We start from the raw sequence: 22,530 nt of genomic DNA, 5'->3' as shown, positions 1-22,530 counted from the left end.
GAAACTACCACTGCACCACAAGGGGAGCCTCATAGAAAAGTTAGACAGGTGGACTGTTATAGACTCTACCTGAGATTAATTCAATGTCACTGACTTCAACAGGTTTGAACACTGCTAGGGTGCATGACAGTCAAGCGTACAATTCCTCTATTTGTGCTCTAACCATTGAACAAGCCTCATGACAGTTAATACTAGAAAAACACATGATTAATTTCCTTCTTTAAGAAGGCATTCATCTATTAAATGGCAGTTTGGGAAATTTCTTGTGAAAACTTTACCAATAGTGCACAGCATAGTTTCACGTATAAAACTCTTGTTATTACACAGGTCAAAAGTTGTCAATTTTATTATTGAGGCCAGCATTGTCTTAGTAATTAAGGTTTCGGAAATCTTGAAAAATGAAATCTGGGTTTCTGTCAAACATTATTATATATTCATACAGTGTACATCAATGGCCATTACAATGAAAAATGGCTTTGTTTGCAGCAGGAATTGTAATAGTCTCCTGGAAGATTCTGCTTGTTGCACGGGTGTTCAGGTAGTGCCATCATGTCAATGTCGGAATCTTATCACTTGTGTCAGCAGGCTGCTGAGAGTTACAGTCAGTGCACTAACCTTTATCTGCTCCTGTGATTCAATCACATAGCTCCTAACAACATCACTCACTGTGAGTCCTACACCTGCAAAACCATGACTTGAAAAATATTCATATCATGTTTTTCAGTATTCTATTATCCTTTTTAACATTTGCCTTTTACTTTTGATAGGCAGTAGAATAGAACTACCTCTCAAAACCAATCAATCATTTAGAATAAAGATCTGATTGAGGTTGCACTAGTTGTTGCACCTATAATCCATGATTTAGAAACTGATAAATATGAAGACTTTCCATTGCTCACCATTAAGCTGGTACTACAGATTATTAAAAAAACACAATGCAAGCTAAATAAAATACAATAGATCTCCTTTGTGGACAAGAAAAGGAAAACAGCAGGCTGTAGCTTAGATTTTCCACTCCAGCTGCACTTTTACTCCTGAATGATTGGAAACAAAAGCAAAGCTCAGCAGAAATGTGATAATTTTCACCTTCACCACTTGGACATTAGTAATTTTATACAATTTTAATTTTCATGGATGAGGAGCAATACCCATATGATGTAAATTTTCTATGGTCAGCTTATCAGTGTAATTACTCATAGCTCCAAGAGTCATTTTGAACCTTAATCTGCAAAGCAATAACCTGAGAGAAGGAAGCAACTGAAAACTTGCAATTCAGCTTCAGTTTGAAGGAACTGTGGAGATCTGAAAGCAAGTGACGGGATAGAGTCTGGAAATTTTTCAAACATTTAAAATGGCTCAAAAAAACTGGCACTTTTATTAAGATAGAAAAAGGTGACAATGAAAGTAAATCTAATTCAAAAATAAGAAGTAGGATCTGTGACTCACTCCTAACTCTCTTTTTAAAAGCTGCTGAACAGGGTGGCATAATCTCCACAGGCAATTTTGTGGCACATCTAGAATCATAGGGTCACATATTTGTACAATTTGCACTTTCTCCTAGTTCTCCTGCTCCTCAGATGCTGCCTGACTTGCTGTGCTTTTCCAGCATCACACTCTCGCCATATATTTGTACAGCATGGAAATAGACCATTTGCTCCAACCAGTCCACACTCACCATATTCCCAAACCAAACTAGTCCCTCTGGCCTGCATTTGGCCCGTATCTCTCCGAACCTTTCAAATTCATATACCTATCCAAATATCTTTTAAAGGTTGTGAATGTACCTGTATCCACCACTTCTGCTGGCAGTTCATTCCACATACAAACCACTGTCTGTGTGAAAAAGTTGCCCCAACTCCTTTTTAAATCTTTATTTCACTTTAAAATGATGTCTGCTAGCCTTGAACTCCCCTGCCCTAGGGAAAAACTATCTACCTATTATCATCTTATCTCTGCCCCTCCTGGTTGTATAAACCTCTATAAGGTCACCGATCAACCTCCTATGCTCAAGTGAAAAAAGTCCCAGTCTGTACAGCCTACCTTTATAACCGAAACCTTCCATTCCTGGCACCATTCTGGTAAATCTTTCCTGAACTATCTGCAGCTTAATAATCATTCCTATAATAGTGCATCCAGACTGTATACAGTACTCCAGAAGAGGCTGAACCAACATCCTGTACGACCTCAATGTGACAAAGGTCTGAGCAATGAAGGCAAGCATGCTAAATGCCTTTGCAACCACCCTGTCTACATGTGAGGCAAATTTCAAAGAATTATGTACTTGAACCACTAGGTCTCTCTGTTCTACAACATTACCCAGAACTTTACCATTAATTGCATAAGTACTGCCTTGTTTGTTTTACCAAAATGAAATACTTCAGATTTATCCAAATTAAACTCCACCTGCCACTCCTCAGCCCATTGACTCAACTGATCAAGATCTCTTTGTAATCTTTGGTAACCTTCCTCACTGTCCACTATATTACCAATTTTAATCCCATCTGCAAACTTACTAACCACATCTCCTCAATTCTCATCGATATACTTCATATAAATTACAAACAAAAGTGGATCCGATACCAAGCTCTGTGGAACACTACTGGTCACAGGCCTCCAGTTCGAAAACGTGACTGTCTACCATCACTCTCTGTCTGCTACTGTCAAGCCAATTATGTATCCAATTGGCAAGCTCTCCCTGAATCCCATGTGAGCTAACTTTACTAATTAGCCTGCCTTGCGGAACCTTGTCAAAGGTTTTACTAAAGTCCATGTGAACAACGTCTACTGCTGTACTCTCATCAATCTTATTGATTACTTCCTCAAAAAACTCAAGTTTTTGGGACACTGTTTCCCTCGCACAAAGCCACGCTGACTATGCCTAATCAGTCCTTGACCCTCCAAATGCATGTAAATTCTATCTCTCACAGCTAAATAGTGTTGTCTCTAATGGAGTAAAACTTAAGATGCATGATAGCTGGAGTGCCTGCAGCAGATGACACAACTCAGCACCTTGCTAACTACCCTGTGTATTCACAGACATTGACACGAAGGTGTGGGAGGGCCATTGAGTATGGTCAGCGACATTTTACAAATGCTGTCAGTCAGAGAATGCTGACAAATAACTTTCCTGGCTCTAAGCTTTCATGAAGTATCACACAAAGCAAGGTGCTTTGAGAAAGCATAGAAGCTTGAGGATAGACAAGTCCCCCGGGCCTGACGGGATATATCCTAGGATTATGTGGGAAGCAAGAGAGGAAATTGCAGTACCGTTGGCAATGATCTTCTCGTCTTCACTGGCAACGGGGGTGGTACCAGTGGACTGGAGAGTAGCGAATGTTGTGCCCCTGTTCAAAAAAGGGAATAGGGATAACCCCGGGAATTACAGGCCAGTTAGTCTTACTTCTGTGGTAGGCAAAGTAATGGAAAGGGTACTGAGGGATAGGATTTACGAGTATCTGGAACGGCACTGCTTGATTAGGGACAGCCAGCACGGATTTGTGAAGGGTAGGTCTTGCCTTACAAGTCTTATTGAATTCTTCGAGGAGGTGACCAAGCATGTGGATGAGGGTAGAGCAGTGGATGTAGTGTACATGGATTTTAGTAAGGCATTTGATAAGGTTCCCCATGGTAGGCTTATGCGGAAAGTCAGGAGGCATGGGATAGAGGGAAATTTGGCCAATTGGATAGAAAACTGGCTAACCGGTCGAAGTCAGAGAGTGGTAGTAGATGGTAAATATTCAGCATGGAGTCCAGTTACAAGTGGAGTTCCGCAGGGATCAGTTCTGGGTCCTCTGCTGTTTGTAATTTTTATTAATGACTTAGATGAGGGAGTCGAAGGGTGGGTCAGTAAATTTGCAGATGATACAAAGATAGGTGGAGTTGTGGACAGTGAGGAGGGCTGTTGTCGGCTGCAGAGGGACTTAGATAGGATGCAGAGCTGGGCTGAGGAGTGGCAGATGGAGTTCAACCCTGCCAAGTGTGAAGTTGTCCATTTTGGAAGAACAAATAAGAATGCGGAATACAGGGTTAATGGTAGGGTTCTTGGTCAGGTGGAGGAACAGAGGGATCTTGGGGTCTATGTACATAGATCTTTGAAGGTTGCCACTCAGGTGGATAGAGTTTGTAAGAAGGCCTATGGAGTATTATCGTTCATTAGCAGAGGGATTGAATTCAAGAGTCGTGAGGTGATGTTGCAGCTGTACAGGACTTTGGTTAGGCCACATTTGGAGTACTGTGTGCAGTTCTGGTCGCCTCACTTTAGGAAAGATGTGGAAGCTTTGGAGAGGGTGCAGAGAAGATTTACCAGGATGTTGCCTGGAATGGAGAGTAGGTCGTACGAGGATAGGTTGAGAGTTCTCGGCCTTTTCTCATTGGAACGGCGAAGGATGAGGGGTGACTTGATAGAGGTTTATAAGATGATCAGAGGAATAGATAGAGTAGACAGTCAGAAACTTTTTCCCCGGGTACAACAGAGTGTTACAAGGGGACATAAATTTAAGGTGAAGGGTGGAAGGTATAGGGGAGATGTCAGGGGTGGGTTCTTCACCCAGAGAGTGGTGGGGGCATGGAATGCGCTGCTCGTGGGAGTGGTAGAGTCAGATTCATTGGCGACCTTTAAGCGGCATTTGGATAGGTACATGGATGGGTGCTTAATCTAGGATAGAAGTTCGGCACAACATCGTGGGCCGAAGGGCCTGTTCTGTGCTGTATTGTTCTAAGTATCATAGTCAGTCAGACCGTCACATATAGTTTCACGAAAGTCTCCCCTAAACCAGCATCTCTTGCAAAATGTGATCTCTGCAAGTACTGTACTTGCTTTCTGACAACATAATGAGTCCTCTAGCTGAAGCACAGGTTTGATGGTAACAGTGGATCAGTACTCAGCACTTTTGATCAGTCTGAAATCATTCTCTGTCTTCCGATGTCCGAAATCATTATATATTGATTGATGCCCATGGAAACACCTCTTTTAGTTTTGGAATGGTCAGAAAAAAGGCAGCAGCAGAAGCACAAATTACCTGAAAGATTCCCAAGCACTTAAATGGGGCAGGAATAAAAAAGACCAGGAATATTTTGCAGAGGTGTGCTGAAGGTCTCAGTCAATCCTGTCGGTGATCTTTAACTGAACTTCCTATATTCAGCCAATTCCCTAACAATATTGTCATATAGCATCAGTGACGTTACTTAAAATTTCATATCAGGGAAAATAGTTGATGGGATTTATTTTTATATCTGGTAGACAGCACTCCCAGAATTGTTAGCAGGAGAACAGGAGGCTGATTTATCTCCTACTCCATGGGACACAATGCTCCTCGTTTATTTGGGAACTACTGTGCTTTTCATATTTTAAAAATGCTTAGTCATTTCTGCAGTGGTGTGTGATACTCAGTTCCTGCTTTCAGTCATTTTCCTACTCTTTCATGGCCTGCTTCAGGAAACTTTTGCTTCTGCATTTCCCAATGAGAAGGAGTTGTGTTGTTTTTACAGTGCCGGTTGTGATTCCATGAAGAACACTGTTACCTCAGAGGCTGAAAGCTGATAGTTCAAGTTCCACTCCAGAAACTTGAGTGCATAACTCTTGGCTGGCACTCAGGGACATTGCAGAAAGAACGTGTAACCATCTGAGGCGCTGTTCTTGGATGAAGTATTAAACTGAAGCCCTATTTTCCTTTGCAGGAGGAACTAAAAGTTCCCAAGGTCCCATTTTGAAGTGTAAAGGAATTATCTCCAATGTCCTGGCCAATATTTATCCCATAGTCAACATCCCGAAAAAAACTAATGTAGTCATAACCACATTGTGGTTTTTAGGAGCTTGCTGCTTGCAAATTTATTTCTAATTTTCTTACATTACAGCAGCAAGTGCATTTCAAAATTCATTGTCAACCGCAAAGCACCTTGGGGTGACGTCACGTTGTGAAAGGTATTATAAAGATTTGAAATGTTGATGTTTGGAGGGATATGGGCCGGGTGCTGGCAGGTGGGACTAGATTCGGTTGGGATATCTGGTCGGCATGGACGGGTTGGACCAAAGGGTCTGTTTCCATGCTGTACATCTCTATGACTGTATGACTCATACCTGAAGGGATGTACAATTTGGAGGTACGCGGACATGTTTTTCAAAGGTCACTGAAAGGAGACTGCAAAAAACTTTTGTTTAAAAAAAAATTACTACAAGTCATATGACTTAACTGCTTGAACTTATTGACTGAAACTCATTTTTCTTCAGCCACCTGCTCGAACTTACTACAATACACAGGTCAGAGTTTCTAATTGCCAGCAGCATGGTCATTTGATTTAATTTAATTGCGGTGTATTCTGTCAAGAAATAAGGAACTCAGGCTCAGCTTTTGCCACCTTCCTGACAAAAATATCTTGAGAACCCCATACAGTCACAGAGATCAACAGCACAATAAAGGCCCTTTGGCCCATGGAGTCTGCACCTAACTATTCTAATCCATAAACCATGGGGCAGCTGAAAAAGCTGAAACAGGTATTCTACCTGAAAACTTGTTCTCAACATTCTGATGAATTGTGCCTGAAGAAAACCAAGTTAAAAATCACACAACACCAGGTTATAGTCCAACAGGTTTATTTGGAAGCTTTCGGAGCACTGGTCCTTCATCAGGTGGTTGTGTGATTTTTAACTTTGTACATCTCAGTCCAACACCGGCAACTCCAAATTCTGAAGAAAACCGATGGGGATAACTCCCTGTGTCTAGTGATAAATCGACATGTACAAGAATGGCGGACAGAAAAATTCTGGATCACTCCATATCTTATCCTTTTATTCTCCAAGAATTAACAAGTACTTGGCCAAAATGTTTTGTCCAAAGTTAATCTCTGCAGAGAAAGTGATTTTTTCTCTTTTTTGAACTTACCTGTGTGCATGTCCATTCTGATTAGAAAGGTAATTTATACTTTCACACTTCAGGCTGTATGTTAGTTATCACTGAACCTTTGTCAAATAAATCTTTCTATATAATAAAGGAATCATTTTGTTGCTTATTAAGGAAACTTGGTCAAAGGATCTTTTTATTCTGAACTTATTACAGATAAAATATATAATTAAGTATATTGGTCATTGGATGAATCATTTAAATATACATTGTGGCCAGTGGAATAGCAGGAATACAGAGAGACAGTGAACTTCTCTAACCTCAGTCATGACAGGTGCTATATAAATACAAATCTTTCTTTCAGTGGCTTCTTTACAAACTAGTGCTTTTCATTAACAACATTCACATCTTTTTTAATCAGTAGCTCTGCGCAAAACTTCAGGACAGCAGGTATTTAATGAAGCACAGTGTTATGTCCACTCTAAATGCTCTCCATTGAGTTTGATGACAGGTCTTAAGTTTGTCTAATAATGAAAACTAAACATAAATTTTCCCCTTTAGCATTATTGGCATGCATACCAACACTCAGAGACTCAAATATATATCCTTCATGCTTTTCCATCCATGCTGAATGGAAAATCATAAGCCCCCATCTTAAATCTTGATAGATGATCCCAGCGCAACAGATTTGTTAAAGCTGAAAAGTTATCCTTAAGCCGTTTCACAAGATCTAAGAGGGAAAAATTTCATTAAATGAACATTGTTTCAGTTGTTGTGGACACACTAATGAGAAAACAGCCTAATCCTTGACACACATGTACAGCTTACATAATGTGCTGGAAAAATAGATGAAGCAATTAGATGAGATTACCTGCATGCCAGATAAAATTCTCACCAAGTCACACTGTGGCCTAAACCAACAGGTGAGCAGAAATAACCTTCATTAAAGGGAATGAAATTTGGTTATGGAGAGTTGGTCATGGAGCGATGGCTCATCTTTACAATGAGACTAAAGTATAAGTAACATATTCATGAGGGAGGTCTTAAGTCTAGGATGCAACCTAGATAAAGAGATGGCCTATTTGGACAGGAGCAAGATATTTTAGCTAATACATGAAGGGAATTATCCTGCACCAGTTGTTTTGCTCTCAGTATAAAGAAAGCAAGTGATTATTCTGAAAAGAAACAGAAAGTACTGGCTGTTGTTGTCAGTCCTACACCAAGCTAATGGTGATAGTTTTAAGGAAAGATTCTGTCTTTCAGAACCTGACAATCTGGAATGTATTCCGACAGTTTTCGTTCTCCAGAGTTTGTACTTTTCTGTCTGATGATTAAAATTATAGCTGTGTCAAAATGTTTCAGCTGACCACACTCAAGATGTTACTATTTTTCTTGCAGCATTATATTTCACAAAAACAAGACTTGTGACCTTGAAAATTCATTCATTTTAACCATTGTGCCGCTCCGTTAAAAGGTGACTGAATATGCAATCAATGTTGTTACTGCAATGCATGCATTTAATCGCAAAATATCTACACTTTCCTGAGCTTTCCTTGTAAGTCCACTAAATGGTCTATTCTGCTTCTGTTCATCATTTTTGCTTAAGTTCACAAAGAGGAAACCATCCTTTTGCTTGAATCGCAAATCGACATCACACAAAAGCTGCCAGAATCATGTTGCATTTACGTGGTCCACAAGATTTAGGAGTTAAAATTTGTGAAGTCAAGAACATTAATTTAGGTTTAACAGGACCGCATCAAAAAGGTCCCTTGCAAATCAAACCTTACATTGACAGAACAAAGCGAAATATTGTGATAATAGATATAGATGTGTCAACTTACCTCATCCACATTCTCAAAAGCATTGATGATGTCATATGGCAAACAGGACAGTAGATCAATCACAAACCAGGTTTTCAGGTAGTTCATTCTGATTAGTTTAGGATCAGATATAACTTCCCCTCCAGGACCCACAAACGTGGTGTGGAAATTTAAGACAATATCCACCAAGAAGATCACATCAACTACACTGTCCAGCACTAGCCAAGCAATGTTGTTCTGTTTTGTTCTGAAGGAGACGTTATAAGGAACCATAATTGCAGTGTAGAAGGTTAAAATAAGGATGATCCAGTCCCAGGTCGTTTTAAATGCACAGTAATGCAGAATGATGTGTGGTGGAGTCTTGGGAGCCTCCTGTTTGTATTGAGGAAGAATGTCAGATCCTAGCTGCAGAACCTGAAAAAGTACCAATACCTTAGTATATTATGCATAGTTTTAATATCTTCAAAAATATAACACAGTGAGATTTAAACATTCCTCAAATTTTGCCATTCAGAAGTTATCCTGCACTGGAACAGACAGAAACTTTTCCAGATAAAAAATAAGGTAGGAAGTCAAAATTGCCCACAATCATTCCTCTCATTTAGGTAATATCATCTGTCTTGCACTTACTGCAAGGTTTGGCCAAGGTGTCCGCTGAAATCCCAAAGGGGAGGATATCTGATCACAGAGCCTGTCCCTTTCTTCCAAGTAATCTGTCCCAGAGGGGGATTCTTGGAGATTAGCCTAAGATAAACAGGTGCCTCTTAATTCCAGGAGTTAACCAAAAGGAGAAAGCATGCCAGATATGACTGGTTTCTTAGTAGTCTCAAATTGTGAGAACTGTCAATCCAGATGCAGGATTGAATGCCTTTTTTCTGACAACCTGTCTGTCCAGATCAAATATTCTAAAGAAAATAAATCAAACCACAAACAGGGACTTTAGTACTTACTTCTGCCAGACGGGAATGTTTATGGACGCCATCAGACTTGTTCATTGGAGTTAGTTGCTGCAGAACACTTCGGCTATTTGTCAGCGCTCTTGTCAATCGAGCAAATTTTGCCCACCCTTTATTTCGAAAAAAGACATAGTAACTACCAATTCCAGCAATCCACACTTTTAGCATTGTAATTTTAATTGTCACAAATCTATTAATTGTCTTTAATCTATATTGGCTACAAAATAATAAAGGTGAATCATTTTAAAATAGCTGTTACTGAGCAGCGACCAGTGACATTACTATGAACCTTACTTATAGTTAGAAAACACAATTTTAAGCATCCAGTTGATACCTACTCTGCAGTTTCTGTGTAAGTGATCTAAGTCAATTTGCCTGCAACTGTAAAAACAGATACTGCAGTTGCAAAACATGATAGTGGTACCACTCAAATTACATGAAAATTAAATTTTGCTGTCTTTACTGCATGACTCAATGTCACTCCTGCCAACTTTACTCTGGAAGTGAAAGTACAAATGTCCACACAGTTCATTCAGGCTCTAAATGTTGCCTCCAATAGGGTAAGCAATTGAAAAAAAAACAAATGGTACACCATTCATTTAAATCCCTTGAAATCTTTTGTTCATATGTCCCAGTCCTGGCCACTGGCCCTGCTGATATTATTGACTTCTCAGAATCTTATTTGTTTCAATCAAGTTACTTCTTACTCGTCGAAACTCCAATGCATACAAGCCGAACCTGTCCAACCTTTCCTCAGAAGATGACGCACCCATTCCATGTATTAGTCTAGTAAACATTCTCTGAAATGTATTACATCCCTTCTTAAATAAGATAACCAATACTACACACAGTATCCAGATGTGGCCTCACTAGTATCTTGTACAATTTAAATGTAACCTCCCCCTGCATTAAACAATAAGATTATTTATTTACATTCTTTTCTTATACTCTCTCTCTCTCTTTGCCTCTCATTTCTTTTTCTGTTTTGCCTTTAAACTTTCTACGTGCAGCCTGGTCTAAATTGTATGATCAATCTGATACATCACCTCTGTCATATTCGTTTGTGTAAGCACTGGTCCTTCAGAAGGTGACACTAGGAAATAATAATGGGAAACAAGGGCATGACAGGGACAGAAAAATAGTAGAAAATGAGAAACCAAAAGGGAGAGAGGAAATTATAAGAAATATGACTGATTGAAAAAATTCCCAAATAAACTAATGGAATTAAAGGCTGATAAGTCAGATGGACCTGATGACCTGCATCCTCGGATCTTTGAGTGGCTGCAGAGGTGTTAATGGATAATAGGCCGTAAAGTTAGTGATTCCTATGGGCAAGGGGAGATTCTTAAGTAGCATTCCAGAAAGCCTGTCTGGGAAAGATAAAAGTGAAAAGAAGTTTCCACAAGTCACAGCTACAGTACTGGGAGCAAGGGCCAAACCATGGCCAGAGTGTTGACATAATCACTGAATACATTTAAGACAAGAAAAGAACAACTTCAAAGATGTGGAACAGAGATTACAATCTTTTAGGAATCTGAACAAGATGTGCTGTGGCAAGATTTGTGACAGAAATGGACTATAAGTCTGGAAAGGCTGATCTTGATGAAAAGAGCATCTTGCTCCAACTTTTGTGCCTTTAATGAACAGCAAGGTGAATTTCTCACTGTGCAGCAGCAAGTTGCCAATGAAGAGAGTTTGTTTCTCCGTAATTGCCTTGTTGGTGGCCCAACTTACCTTATTACACTGAGCCTTTCGATCTTACCAAACTCTCCAAGCAAGCCAGAGAGAGAAAGCAGAACACAGAACTCAAAGTGAGTACCTGGCAGATTCAGGTCACCACTTCCTCTCACTGACTTCCATGTTGCGTTTGATCAAACTGCATGGCACACGGGCACACATGCATCCCTTGTCCACAGATAATGGCAACCAGCATCTGCCACATCCTCAGAACCGACATAGCATCTCTCTGATAACCTGGCAGGGAACTCTGGTAGCACAGACTTGCATTGCAGAATGCATTAGAAAGCTGCAGGAGGGGCACCTTGCTCACACGGTTAGGGATCCAGCTCACAACTACACCTAGCTCAGGGCTGCTCAGTTTCTTTCTTAGCACTCGCTCAGTTAGTGCCTACCTGCCTGCTGGTACCATCCCTGTCATGCCTTGCTCAGTCACACAGTTGCCTTGCTAGTTTAGTAGTCCTCAGTCCAAGTGGCATACATACTACCTCACACTTCCTCCCTGTGCCAGCAGCTTACCTGAATGCGCAGAAAGCAAGCAGCCATGTTGCAAAGTCTTAGAGGATTATTCCTCACCGAAGCCCATGGAGATATCAGTCAGTCAGGGGGGTCTGGTACAGAATTTAAGGCAACCTCCCATACCATCCAGGAGAATAGTTATGATCAGATGGCCAATCAGATTAAGTTTAGTGAGGGGCTTTGTACCTCTGTAGCCCAGAGTTTGGGTGCATAGCCATTCTGAGGTTCCAGTTCACTGATGAGGCAATGCATTGGTTTCCAGTTTCAGATGTCAGAAGTCCACATATTGAAAACATAATTAGAGGGAATATTGGTCTCAGTAGGTTTGATGGCTCCATGGCAGCAGCTAGTCCAGAGGGTAGAACTAATGTGATCGGGTCAGCAAATGTACACCCTTGCAGGGGTCTGGGTACATTGTCGATCGAAATGTGTGGTGCTAGAAACATCATCTCTCCTGCTCCTCAAATGCTGCCTGAACAGCTGTGCTTTTCTAGCACCACACTTTTCGACTCTGACATCCAGCATCTGCAGTCCTCACTTTCTCCTCATCTGGGTATACATTGTCTCAGGCTGTCCAGTTAGGACCCCGAAGGGGGTGGGTCATGGTTAGTCTGTGGGATCCATCCGCTGAAATGAAGGAAAATGGGCAAGACCATTCATTGTCACATGAAGAAGACTCAATAAAATAGTCTTTGTGACTCGGGGCTGCAGGCTAGGTGTCAAGTATGGATGACACTTGTGAAGGGGGCAAATGTATATGCAAAGATGGGGAGCATACAGTAAAGTGTGGCTGAGAAGAGGTCATGCAGGATGGGGGCTCTTCCATGGTCATGAGGAAGCTGGCACCATGGGTTGAGGGCAGTGAATGACCACACCTAGCATGCACAGCTCACTTACCAGGGCTGTATGGGGAAGGTAGGTCAACATAGGAGCAAGTATACAGGTTGAATGGGAAACTGGGGAGGTGTGAAGTCCATGTGGTTTGCAGGAATGGCTACCAGAAATGGAATTTGGATGTTCAGGAACTCACCAACATATTCAGCCAGAGAAAAAGGAAGCATCAGGTCATTGTATCAAATAAGGGGCTTCCAGTGTTTTATTCAGAGGCTAACTGAAGATGTTATATAGAATGGTGACGAAACATCTGAAAACAAACCTTCCATCTCAGCGAGCAAACCTACATCCAGAAGGGGCTTCCTATTTAAGACAGTGATAAGGAGAATATTTTTCTCACAATCATGAGCCTTTGGAACAGTCTTCCTCAAAACATAGTCCGTGAATATTCTGAAACCAGACATAGTTGGATTATTGATAAGTAAAGTGGTGAAAGGTTCTCTGTGGTAAACAGGAATGTGGAGTAACAAACTCAGCTATGACCATCAAAAGGCAGAGCAAATTCAAAGGGCCGAGTGGTCAGCTTCTGCTCCTAATCCATACGTATGATGGGAAGAACAATTTGCCAAAACAAAACAGAGTTGTGACTGAATGATGATGGAACAAGGTCTACAAATTCAGGTCACAGTCAAAATGAGATGAGGAGAAATGTTTTCACACAGAGTGTGGTGAGCCTGAATAATTCTTTTCCACAGAAAGCAGTTGAGGTTCTTAGGGCTAAAGGAATCAAAAACAGGATGGGGGGAAAGTAGGGTACTAGGTTGGATGATCAGACACCATTGTACTGAATGGTGGAGCAAACTCAAAGGGTTGAATGACCTACCCATGTTCCTATGTTTTCCTGTTTCTAAGTAGATGAGATTGCATCTGAAAATCTACGTCACTATAAGTCAGCAGGTACTTGTTCTAATAGGGCAGCTATCCTCCATGATGGCCATTGACAAGATTAAATATCATCTAGATGATGTAATGGGCAACAACTGGAGTACTACGGAAATGTGCATCTGCGAAGGAAATTCAGGGGATTAAAGGTCCTCTAAATACAATAATGAACTAGTTATCAATTTAAGCAGGATCAACATCCTCCATGAAAAACATTCAAGTGACGAATGATTGTCCAGCCGAGAAATGATTTACAAAGAATCAAAGTCAAGATCACAACTTTCCTCTCACCAAAGACCTCCAATCTTCCAATTCTGAACAGAATGTATTCACGAATAACTGTGAAATTTCATTGATGGCTGAATTTTTGAAGTCAGAGTCCTATGAGAAGGTATTGTGGCAGTAGTGAATGTCAAAGTAGTATGTCTGAACGTGTAAGTGGAAACTAATGGGAAAAGAAAACTTGGGGTGAGATGTTGTAAGAGACAAGGGTTCTGAAACAGATCATTTTGAAGTTGCATTAAGCTCCAATCTGACAACGCACAGTCTTTGCATGAAGAAGAGTGAGTCCAGTATGATATTGTAGTAGAAAGAGTTACATCAACTCTGACTCCTGATAAGCTTCAACGTTTTACAGAATTAGTCAATATTGCTTCTGCCTATTGCTATTAAGCAACAAAATACATCTTGTTGGTATGGTGGGTACCTTTCCTCATTAAAGTCAATAGTGGCTTACCTTCTAGCACTGCAAATTACATGGGCTCTTAACTTGGCACAGAAGGGAGGCTTTAGGGCAATCTACACCAACCAAGAGCCACAATTCATTGATACTGCCAACATATAAATTACAATGTGGGAAAATGATGAGGTTATTCATAGAGTCATAAAGATGTACAACGCGGAAACAGACCCTTTAGTCAAACTCATCCATGTTGACCAGATATCCCTAACTAATCTATTCCCATTTGCCAGCACTTGCCCCATATCCCTCTAAACCCTTCCTGTTCAGATACTATCCAGACGCCTTTAAATGTTGTGATCGTACCAGCCTCCACCACTTCCTCTGGCAGCCCATTCCATACACGCACCACCCTTTGCGTGAAAAAGTTGCCCCTTCGGTCTCTTTTATATCTTTCCCCTCTTACCCTAAACCTATGTCCTCTAATTCTGGATTCCCCCACCCCAGCAAAAATACTTTGTCTATTTATCCTATCCACGCCTCTCATGATTTTATAAACCTCTATAAGGTCACCCCTCAGCTTCTGATGCTCCAGGGAAAACAACCCCAGCCTGTTCACCCTCTACCTATAGCTCAAATCCTCCAACCCTGGCAACATCCTTGGAAATCATTTCTGAACCCTTTCAAGTTTCACAACATCCTTCCAATAGGAAGAAGACCAGAACTGCACGCAATATTCCAAAAGTGGTCTAACCAATGTCCTATACAGCTGCAACATGACCTCCCAACTCCTGTACTCAATATTCTGACCAATAAAGGAAAGCATACCAAATGCCTTCTTCACTATCCTATCTACCTGTGACTCCACTTTCAAGGAGCTATGAACCTTCACTCCAAGATCTCTTTGTTCAGTAACACTCCCTAGGACCTTACTATTAAGTATATAAGTCCTGCTAAGATTTATTTTCCCAAAATGCAGCACGTCACATTTATCTAAATTAAACTCCATCTGCCACTCCTCAGCCCATTGGCCCATCTGATCACGATCCCATTATAATCTGAGGTAACCTTCTTCGTTCTGCACGACACCTCCAATTTTGGTGTCATCTGCAAACTTTCTAACCATACCTCTTATGCTCACATCCAAATCATTTATATAAATGATGAAAAGTAGAGGACCCAACACCGACCTTTGTGGCACTCCACTGGTCACAGGCCTCCAGTCTGAAAAATAACACTCCACTACCACCCTCTGTCTTCTACATTCAAGCCAATGCTGTATCCAAATGGCAATTTGGTAAAAAAAAGAAAAGCAGGATATTATTTGAATTGAGAGAGATCGCAGAATGCTGCAGGACAGAGAGATTAGAAAAGATTAGCACGTAGATCGCTCAGAATATTTGTGTACCTGGTTTCCTCTTTTAAATGCTACATCTAGATCCTCACCCCTCAAATTGGTTTAAGCTTCCTACCACAGCACTTGCAAACCACCTGTGAGGATATGATCCCAGCCATATTGAGGTCAATCTATGAGGATTAACCAGTATATATCCCCCACAGCCAATCCTAACAGCTCCGCCCTCTTGCATCATCTCACTGCATTTAACTATACTTTCCTCCTGATTCCAAGATCCTAATGTACATAATAAGTGGAGAATGGAGCCTTGGAACTTCTACTTCCTTTCCTAGCCCATTCGTCTCTCTACAGGACCTCATTCCTCTTGAAATTGATTCTTTCCAAACTTTCACCCAGAATATGGATGTAATGGAAGCCCAGTTTTCCCCCCTTGACATCTACATTTTTTTATAATCCCAGAGTAGGCTGGTGCAACATCACTGTTTTTATGATGTGGTTACCAGGAACCTTTCATTCTTAAACTGAACTAAAGGTGAACTCCTCAGGAAATTACTAAGAGAAAAAAGCCACAAGATTCCACAGGTTTGAACAGCAAGACTTTACTACACAAGTTTAAAAAATGATATAATCGACAATACATGTACAACTTATCTCGAGCATTCAGAATTAACACAGGTGAAATGTTTGGTTTACCATGACTGAACGCCCAACAGCTCACATCAATTAGTAAATACAAACAAGTAATCAATAGTACAATCCCAACAGATTTCCCAATAACTCTATCCAAACATTAAGGATCCAGTGGTTCACCAAGTTTCATTAAACTTCACAACAACAACAAATCTTCACTTTCACCGATCCACTCCCTGAAGAGCCATTCCATTATTAACTGCCTCAATGTCAAGACTCCAGGAGTAAGAAATCTCAATTATGAAGACAGGTTGGAGAAGCCTGGATTGTTTTCCTTGCAGAGGAGAAGGGTGAGGGAAGATCGACAGACATTTTCAATATCGTGAGGGCTCTGGACAGAACAGATAGGGGAAAAAAACTGTTCTGCCCATAAAAGGATGATGTTTCTAAATTCTTGGAAGAGCAGGGTTGGATTAGAACAAGTCAACGTGGATTTAGTAAGGGGAGGTCGTACCTGACAAACCTGTTGAAATTCTTTGAAAAGGTTACAAGTAGGTGAGAACAGGGAAACCCAGTGGATGTGGTCTATCTAGATTTCCAAAAGGCCTTTGGTAAGGTGCCACACGGGAGGCTGCTGAGCAAGGTGAGGGCCCATGATGTTCGAGGTGAGCTACTGGTATGGATTGAGGATTGGCTGTCTGACAGAAGGCAGAGAGTTGGGATAAAAGGTTCTTTTTCAGAATGGCAGCCGGTGACAAGGAGTGTCCCACAGGGTTCAGTGTTGGGGCCACAGCTGTTCACGTTATATATTAATGATCTGGATGAAGGGACTGGGGGCATTCTAGCAAAGTTTGCCAACGATACGAAGTTAGGTGGACAGGCAGGTAGTACTGAGGAAGTGGGGAGGCTGCAGAAGGATCTAGACAGTTTGGGAGAGTGGTCCAGGAAATGGCTGATGGAATTCAATGTGAGCAAATGTGAGGTCTTGCACTTTGGAAAAAAGAATACAAGCATGGACTACTTTCTAAATGGTGAGAAAATTCATAAAGCCAAAGTACTAGGAGTGCTAGTCGAGGATTCTCTAAGGGTAAACATGCAGGTTGAGTCCATGATTAAGAAAGCAAATGCAATGTTGTCATTTATCTCAAGGGGGTTGGAATATAAAAGCACTGTTGTGCTACTGAGACTTTATAAAGCTCTGGTTAGGCCCCATTTGGAGTACTGTGTCCAGTTTTGGTCCCCACACCTCAGGAAGGACATACTGGCACTGGAGCATGTCCAGCGGAGATTCACACGGATGATCCCTGGAATGGTAGGTCTAACATACGAGGAACGGCTGAGGATCCTGGGATTGTATTCATTGGAGTTTAGAAGATTAATGGGAGATCTAATAGAAACTTACAAGATAATACATGGCTTGGAAAGGGTGGATGCTAGGAAATTGTTTCCGTTAGGTGAGGAGAATAGGACCAGTGGACACAGCCTTAGAATTACAGGGGTAAATTCAGAACTGAAATGCAGAGACATTTTTTCAGCCAGAGAGTAGTGGGCCTGTGGAATTCATTGCCGCGGAGTGCAGTGGAGGCCGGGACACTAAATGTCTTCAAGGCAGAGATTGATAAATTCTTGATGTCACAAGGAATTAAGGACTACAGGGAGAATGCGGGTAAGTGGAGTTGAAATGCCCATCAGCCATGATTGAATGGTGGAGTGGACTCGATGGGCCGAATGGCCTTACTTCCACTCCTATGTCTTATGGTCTTTTATGGTCTTAAAAGGATTGAGAACCAGAGGGTGCAGTTTTAAAATGTTTTGCAAAAGAAGCAAATAGAAGGTGAGATGTTTTTTCTTTCCAGCAAGTAGCTTAGGTTTGTAAGTAGAAGTGTGATGAAAGCAGATTCAGTTGAAGCTTTCAAGATGGCCGTGGATAGTTATTTAAATGGAAGCAGTTTGCAGTATTCTGGGGAAAAGGGATGGGTTTGGTACTATGTCAAAATGCTCAAAGAGCTGGTGCAGATTTAATGGATTGAATGGTCTCCTTCTGCTCTGTAACAATTTTGCGCTTCTGTCCATATTGATCACCTTCCTATGGTGGGTTGACTCTAGAACTGCACTCCATTATGTATTCACCAGCACAACTCCAAATTTCTTGTCAACTTCCTTTCTCCACCTTGCTAGATATGTCCCTGGATTTTCCCCAAGTTCTAATTGTGTTCAGTTGTATGAACTAAACACTGCTGTGGGTTTTTTGATCTCCACTCTCTCACTGCACTGAAGAATTAATGCTTGCATGGGTATTCTGAACTCCTCACAGCTTCTTCCAACAGAGACAATGACTTTCCCACTCCCTCAGTTCTCCAGGACATTTTCCTGAGGCCTGACGATACACCTTAAGTTAAGCTCTTAACTTCTTTCCAGCAGAACTACCAAACATCAGCAAGTCCAATCCTAAACTCCAACTAAACTGTGTCTCCAGACCTCTTTTCAGTGATCTTGTAATGAGCACCTCCCCTATGGGTGCAGAATTGAATGTTACCATCTGACCATTGGAACTCAGCATTCTGTAAAGGTTACATTCTCACAGAATGCTGGAAATGGATTACAGCACAGCCTACTCAAAATTCATAGATTTATAATACAATCCCTCACAGTTTCCATGAGTTCATCAGTCAATGCGCATTTGTTATGACAAGTTGGCCTTCTCCTGTATTTTACAATGAGCTTAAAACATAACTAATATGTATTATTAAAGGAGCATGTGTAAAAACTAACATTGTAATGTTTACAGATAAATCAGCTGTTCAGACCTATTTAAAGGCAATTTCTCTTCCTTCATTAAAAATACAACAGTTCTATATTGCTAATTTATAACCAATCACCTCAGAGACAACGGGTTAGGTTCAGATCAGAAGATGCCCTTGTTGAATTTATGCTTGATTTATTTTGATGGTGTGAGAACCTGAGTGTGACAATGTGATAGGAAATGGACATCCAATTCAACCTGTCTCTGATACAATTGAGCTGTTTCGGTTAAAATTCACACACACACACACCCCACCCCCACCCCAACTCCAAAATCCCATCAAGTGTACAGCTGCCTTGATCTCACCTCCAAGTTCGAGCATTATTGAATCATGGGCTTGAGTACATTCATTTAGGTTGATATTTTGGTGCAGTGTTCATGGAAACATTTCTAAGTATGAAAGATATAGGAGGTCTTGTATTGCATGTAAGACAAAGGAGATCTTCTACCTGTCTCTGAGCCAAAAGCACCAGGCCAAGGAAGCGGAGTTAATAACATAGCCAGCTAGACTGAGTACCAACTACCAAATCAATCCAACATATGCCAATGGCAAATGAAGTTTAACCGCCATTCCAGCTGGTTTGGATTCACAACCTGCTACCTTGTGGAGAAATCCATGCTGAGGATCAGTTGTGCCTTTTGGCACAGAACACAAGAATACAATGGTGAAAGGTATAGATTTCCAAAGTGTGAAAAGAAACAAGACTTGAACACCTTTTCAAACAAAAATAATAGTAAATTGTTGGTATGCACTTAAGTGTGAAAAGTGGGATAGTTTACTTGCTCTTTTAAAAAGAAAATCAGTGTATTAATAATATGATTAAAGAAGTGGGAATTGTTTGGTGTGCTTTAAATAGATGGGAAATGCTCAGTCTTATATATTTTTGAATTTATAACTGCTACTGCAATTGGCACACTTGTCACCCACTTTGTTTCCATGTTGGGATCACTTTGTCTTCCTATGATTCTGTTGTCAGAGCTATATTTTCACCATTCGTTCACAGTTAGACATCTGTCAAAGAGTGGGTATAAATCCAACATAGATCCATCAACTTTGCTCAGGCAGTTACTATGTGTGTCCTGGCTTCCATTAGGAAACCATCTGACAAATTCCACCATGAAAGTAATGGAGGTAGTTAAATTATGAACTTCTGTAATGACTCCAATCCACAACCACGGAAATCTGACTTGAATAAACAACTTATCGACTGTCACAGAACTAACATTATATTTACATTTGCAGACCAGCACAGAACATCACAAATTGTAATAAATGTGCATTGTTGCCTCAGTTGATTCTATGGCAGTAAATTGCAACATTATTCAAAAGCTAAAAACCAAGCAAGTCCCTGACAAGTCAATTGATCACTCAACTGTTTTGCACCCTTCTCAACCAAAAGGGACACAGCATGTAAAGAAACAAATCAAGGTTTTCAGCAAGAGGTAAATATTTCACCATCTTCCATTAATTCTAATCTGCAGAATGTAGCCAACAAGAAGTGCTGTACAATATGATTAATACTCTACAAAACAATACTGCACTGCAGCAAATAAGTCTTCAGTTGGACTCAGTGAGGTCCATTCTAATTACCCAATGAACAGACTACATCAGAAATCACTATACCCCTGCCTTGTTCAAGAGATCAAACATATCCCCCCTCATAGTTTACATTTTGTCTACTTTTTTTTGTGACATAAATTATCACTTTAAATAATTTCACAGGAATAGAAGTTTGTAAAAACAGGTGTGGGGATCCCAATGCTTTCTCCTGCCTGTTAACTGATATTGACATTTCGCCAGTGACATCCACTTACCACTGGATACCTGCTTGCTTCCGGCAAGACTTCACATTCCCAGGAGATTAGCACAATTTAAGGTTTTCCTGCATCCTTAGCCCCACTCATTGTTCAATTCCCCACTGCCTCTGTTCACTCTCCAGCCAACATTCTCAATCAATCACAATTCACATTCATAACACTGGTTCAGAATCCATATAATCCCTACAGTGTGGAAACAGGCCCTTCAACCCAACAAGTTCACACTGATCCGCCGAAGAGTAACCCACCCAGACCCATTCCCCTGCCCTATTATCCTATATTTATCCCTGACTAATGCACCTAACCGACACATCCTTGAATTCTATGTGCAATTTCTCATGGCCAATTCACCTAGTCTGCACATCTGTGGATTATGGGAGGAAACCAGAGCACCCAGAGGACAGCCACACAGACACGGAGAGAATGTGCAAACTCCACACAGTCGCCCGAGGCTGGATTCAAACCCAGGTCCCTAGCACTGTGAGACAGCAGTACTAACCACTGAGCCACCTTACTTTTTCCCTTTACTTACTTAGAATCACTTCAAGCTTCACACTCACACTTTGCCCACATTGCTTACTGTTAAAGTGCAGCTGGCACATCACCCCAAACACACGGCACAAAACTCACTGATTCACACATTCCTCTCTGTTGCAAGATGAGGTGGCCCAACATAACATACGCACAGCTGAAGTTCCCATGAAGCAGACAATGACAGTCATCATTAGAGTGAGCACAACTGAAGCTGAAGCCAGTGGTGCAGCAAATATTCCTGCTGAACAGTCACTCGCCTCGAAACGTTGATTCTACTTTGTCCCCACAGGTGCTGCCAAACATGCTAGGTTTCTCCAGAAATTTCTGTTCTTGCTTCAGATCGCCAGCATCCACAGTTCCCCCTTTTATTCCTAATGAATCGTCTTCACACATTCCACAATCTTATCGGAATTACAAGCTGGGAGACGGTGAATGCTTGCACTCCTTGCCACAGAAGGATTTGAAAATAATGATGGGATTTTCAAAACCAAGATGCTGCTTAACCATAGGTCACAGTAGGTTTGCCAGTACAGGATGGCAACAGGTGAATAACATTTGGTGAAAGTTAGGACACAGGCAGCAGAGTTTTGAATTACCTCATGTTAAGATAAGATGTCGGAGACGGGTCAATATGAATTGTGAGTTGCTTTTCATTGTAAGTATCTGTCAAGCATCAACTTGAGACAGACTCACAAACCTATGAAAGAGTATTGTGGCTGTTAGGTAAGAAAGTGCAGGTATGAATACATTTTTCCTCCAAGTACTGCTTTATCTACGAGACATCAATGAACATAATCCTTTGCAGAGGTAGTCGCTGTGGTAACCCTTTACTATTTTGTTCAGTAGCCTCACCACATGAAACAAAACATTGGTTTTGAAGCAAATGACTCCCCACAGAAAGGAGAACTGAAACAAGTACTTTTATCATGACTCTACTTTTGGTACTTGGATTGCTCCTGCTTAAGACACTGAAGTAGATGAATCCACTGGCTTGTATCTAATGTCAATAAAATCATCCATAAATTAGTTTAGAGGATAATTTAGTAATCTTACTATGGATGATTA

At 41.0% G+C, this 22,530-nt stretch overlaps 1 protein-coding gene across 3 annotated transcripts in view; it reads right to left on the bottom strand.

Moving 5' to 3' along the window:
• The window catches only part of LOC140476173 (voltage-gated delayed rectifier potassium channel KCNH5), a 312,744-nt gene that overhangs the window by 193,803 nt on the left and 96,411 nt on the right, over window positions 1-22,530 (bottom strand). For 2 of the 3 annotated variants that reach the window (XM_072568342.1, XM_072568343.1), the window contains exons 5-6: window positions 9,607-9,722; window positions 8,678-9,070 (exon numbers count right to left, since the gene is read on the bottom strand). In XM_072568342.1, the coding sequence (XP_072424443.1) occupies window positions 8,678-9,070; window positions 9,607-9,722 (509 nt within the window). The remainder of the gene's footprint in view (window positions 1-8,677; window positions 9,071-9,606; window positions 9,723-22,530) is intronic. The other variant, XM_072568345.1, reaches the window with a different exon arrangement.

This window comes from Chiloscyllium punctatum, chromosome 4 (assembly GCF_047496795.1).
Source record: "Chiloscyllium punctatum isolate Juve2018m chromosome 4, sChiPun1.3, whole genome shotgun sequence".
Taxonomy (NCBI): Eukaryota; Metazoa; Chordata; class Chondrichthyes; order Orectolobiformes; family Hemiscylliidae; genus Chiloscyllium; species Chiloscyllium punctatum.
The sequence above is the reverse complement of the archived record's forward strand: the minus strand, read 5'-3'. Positions and strand labels throughout refer to the sequence as shown.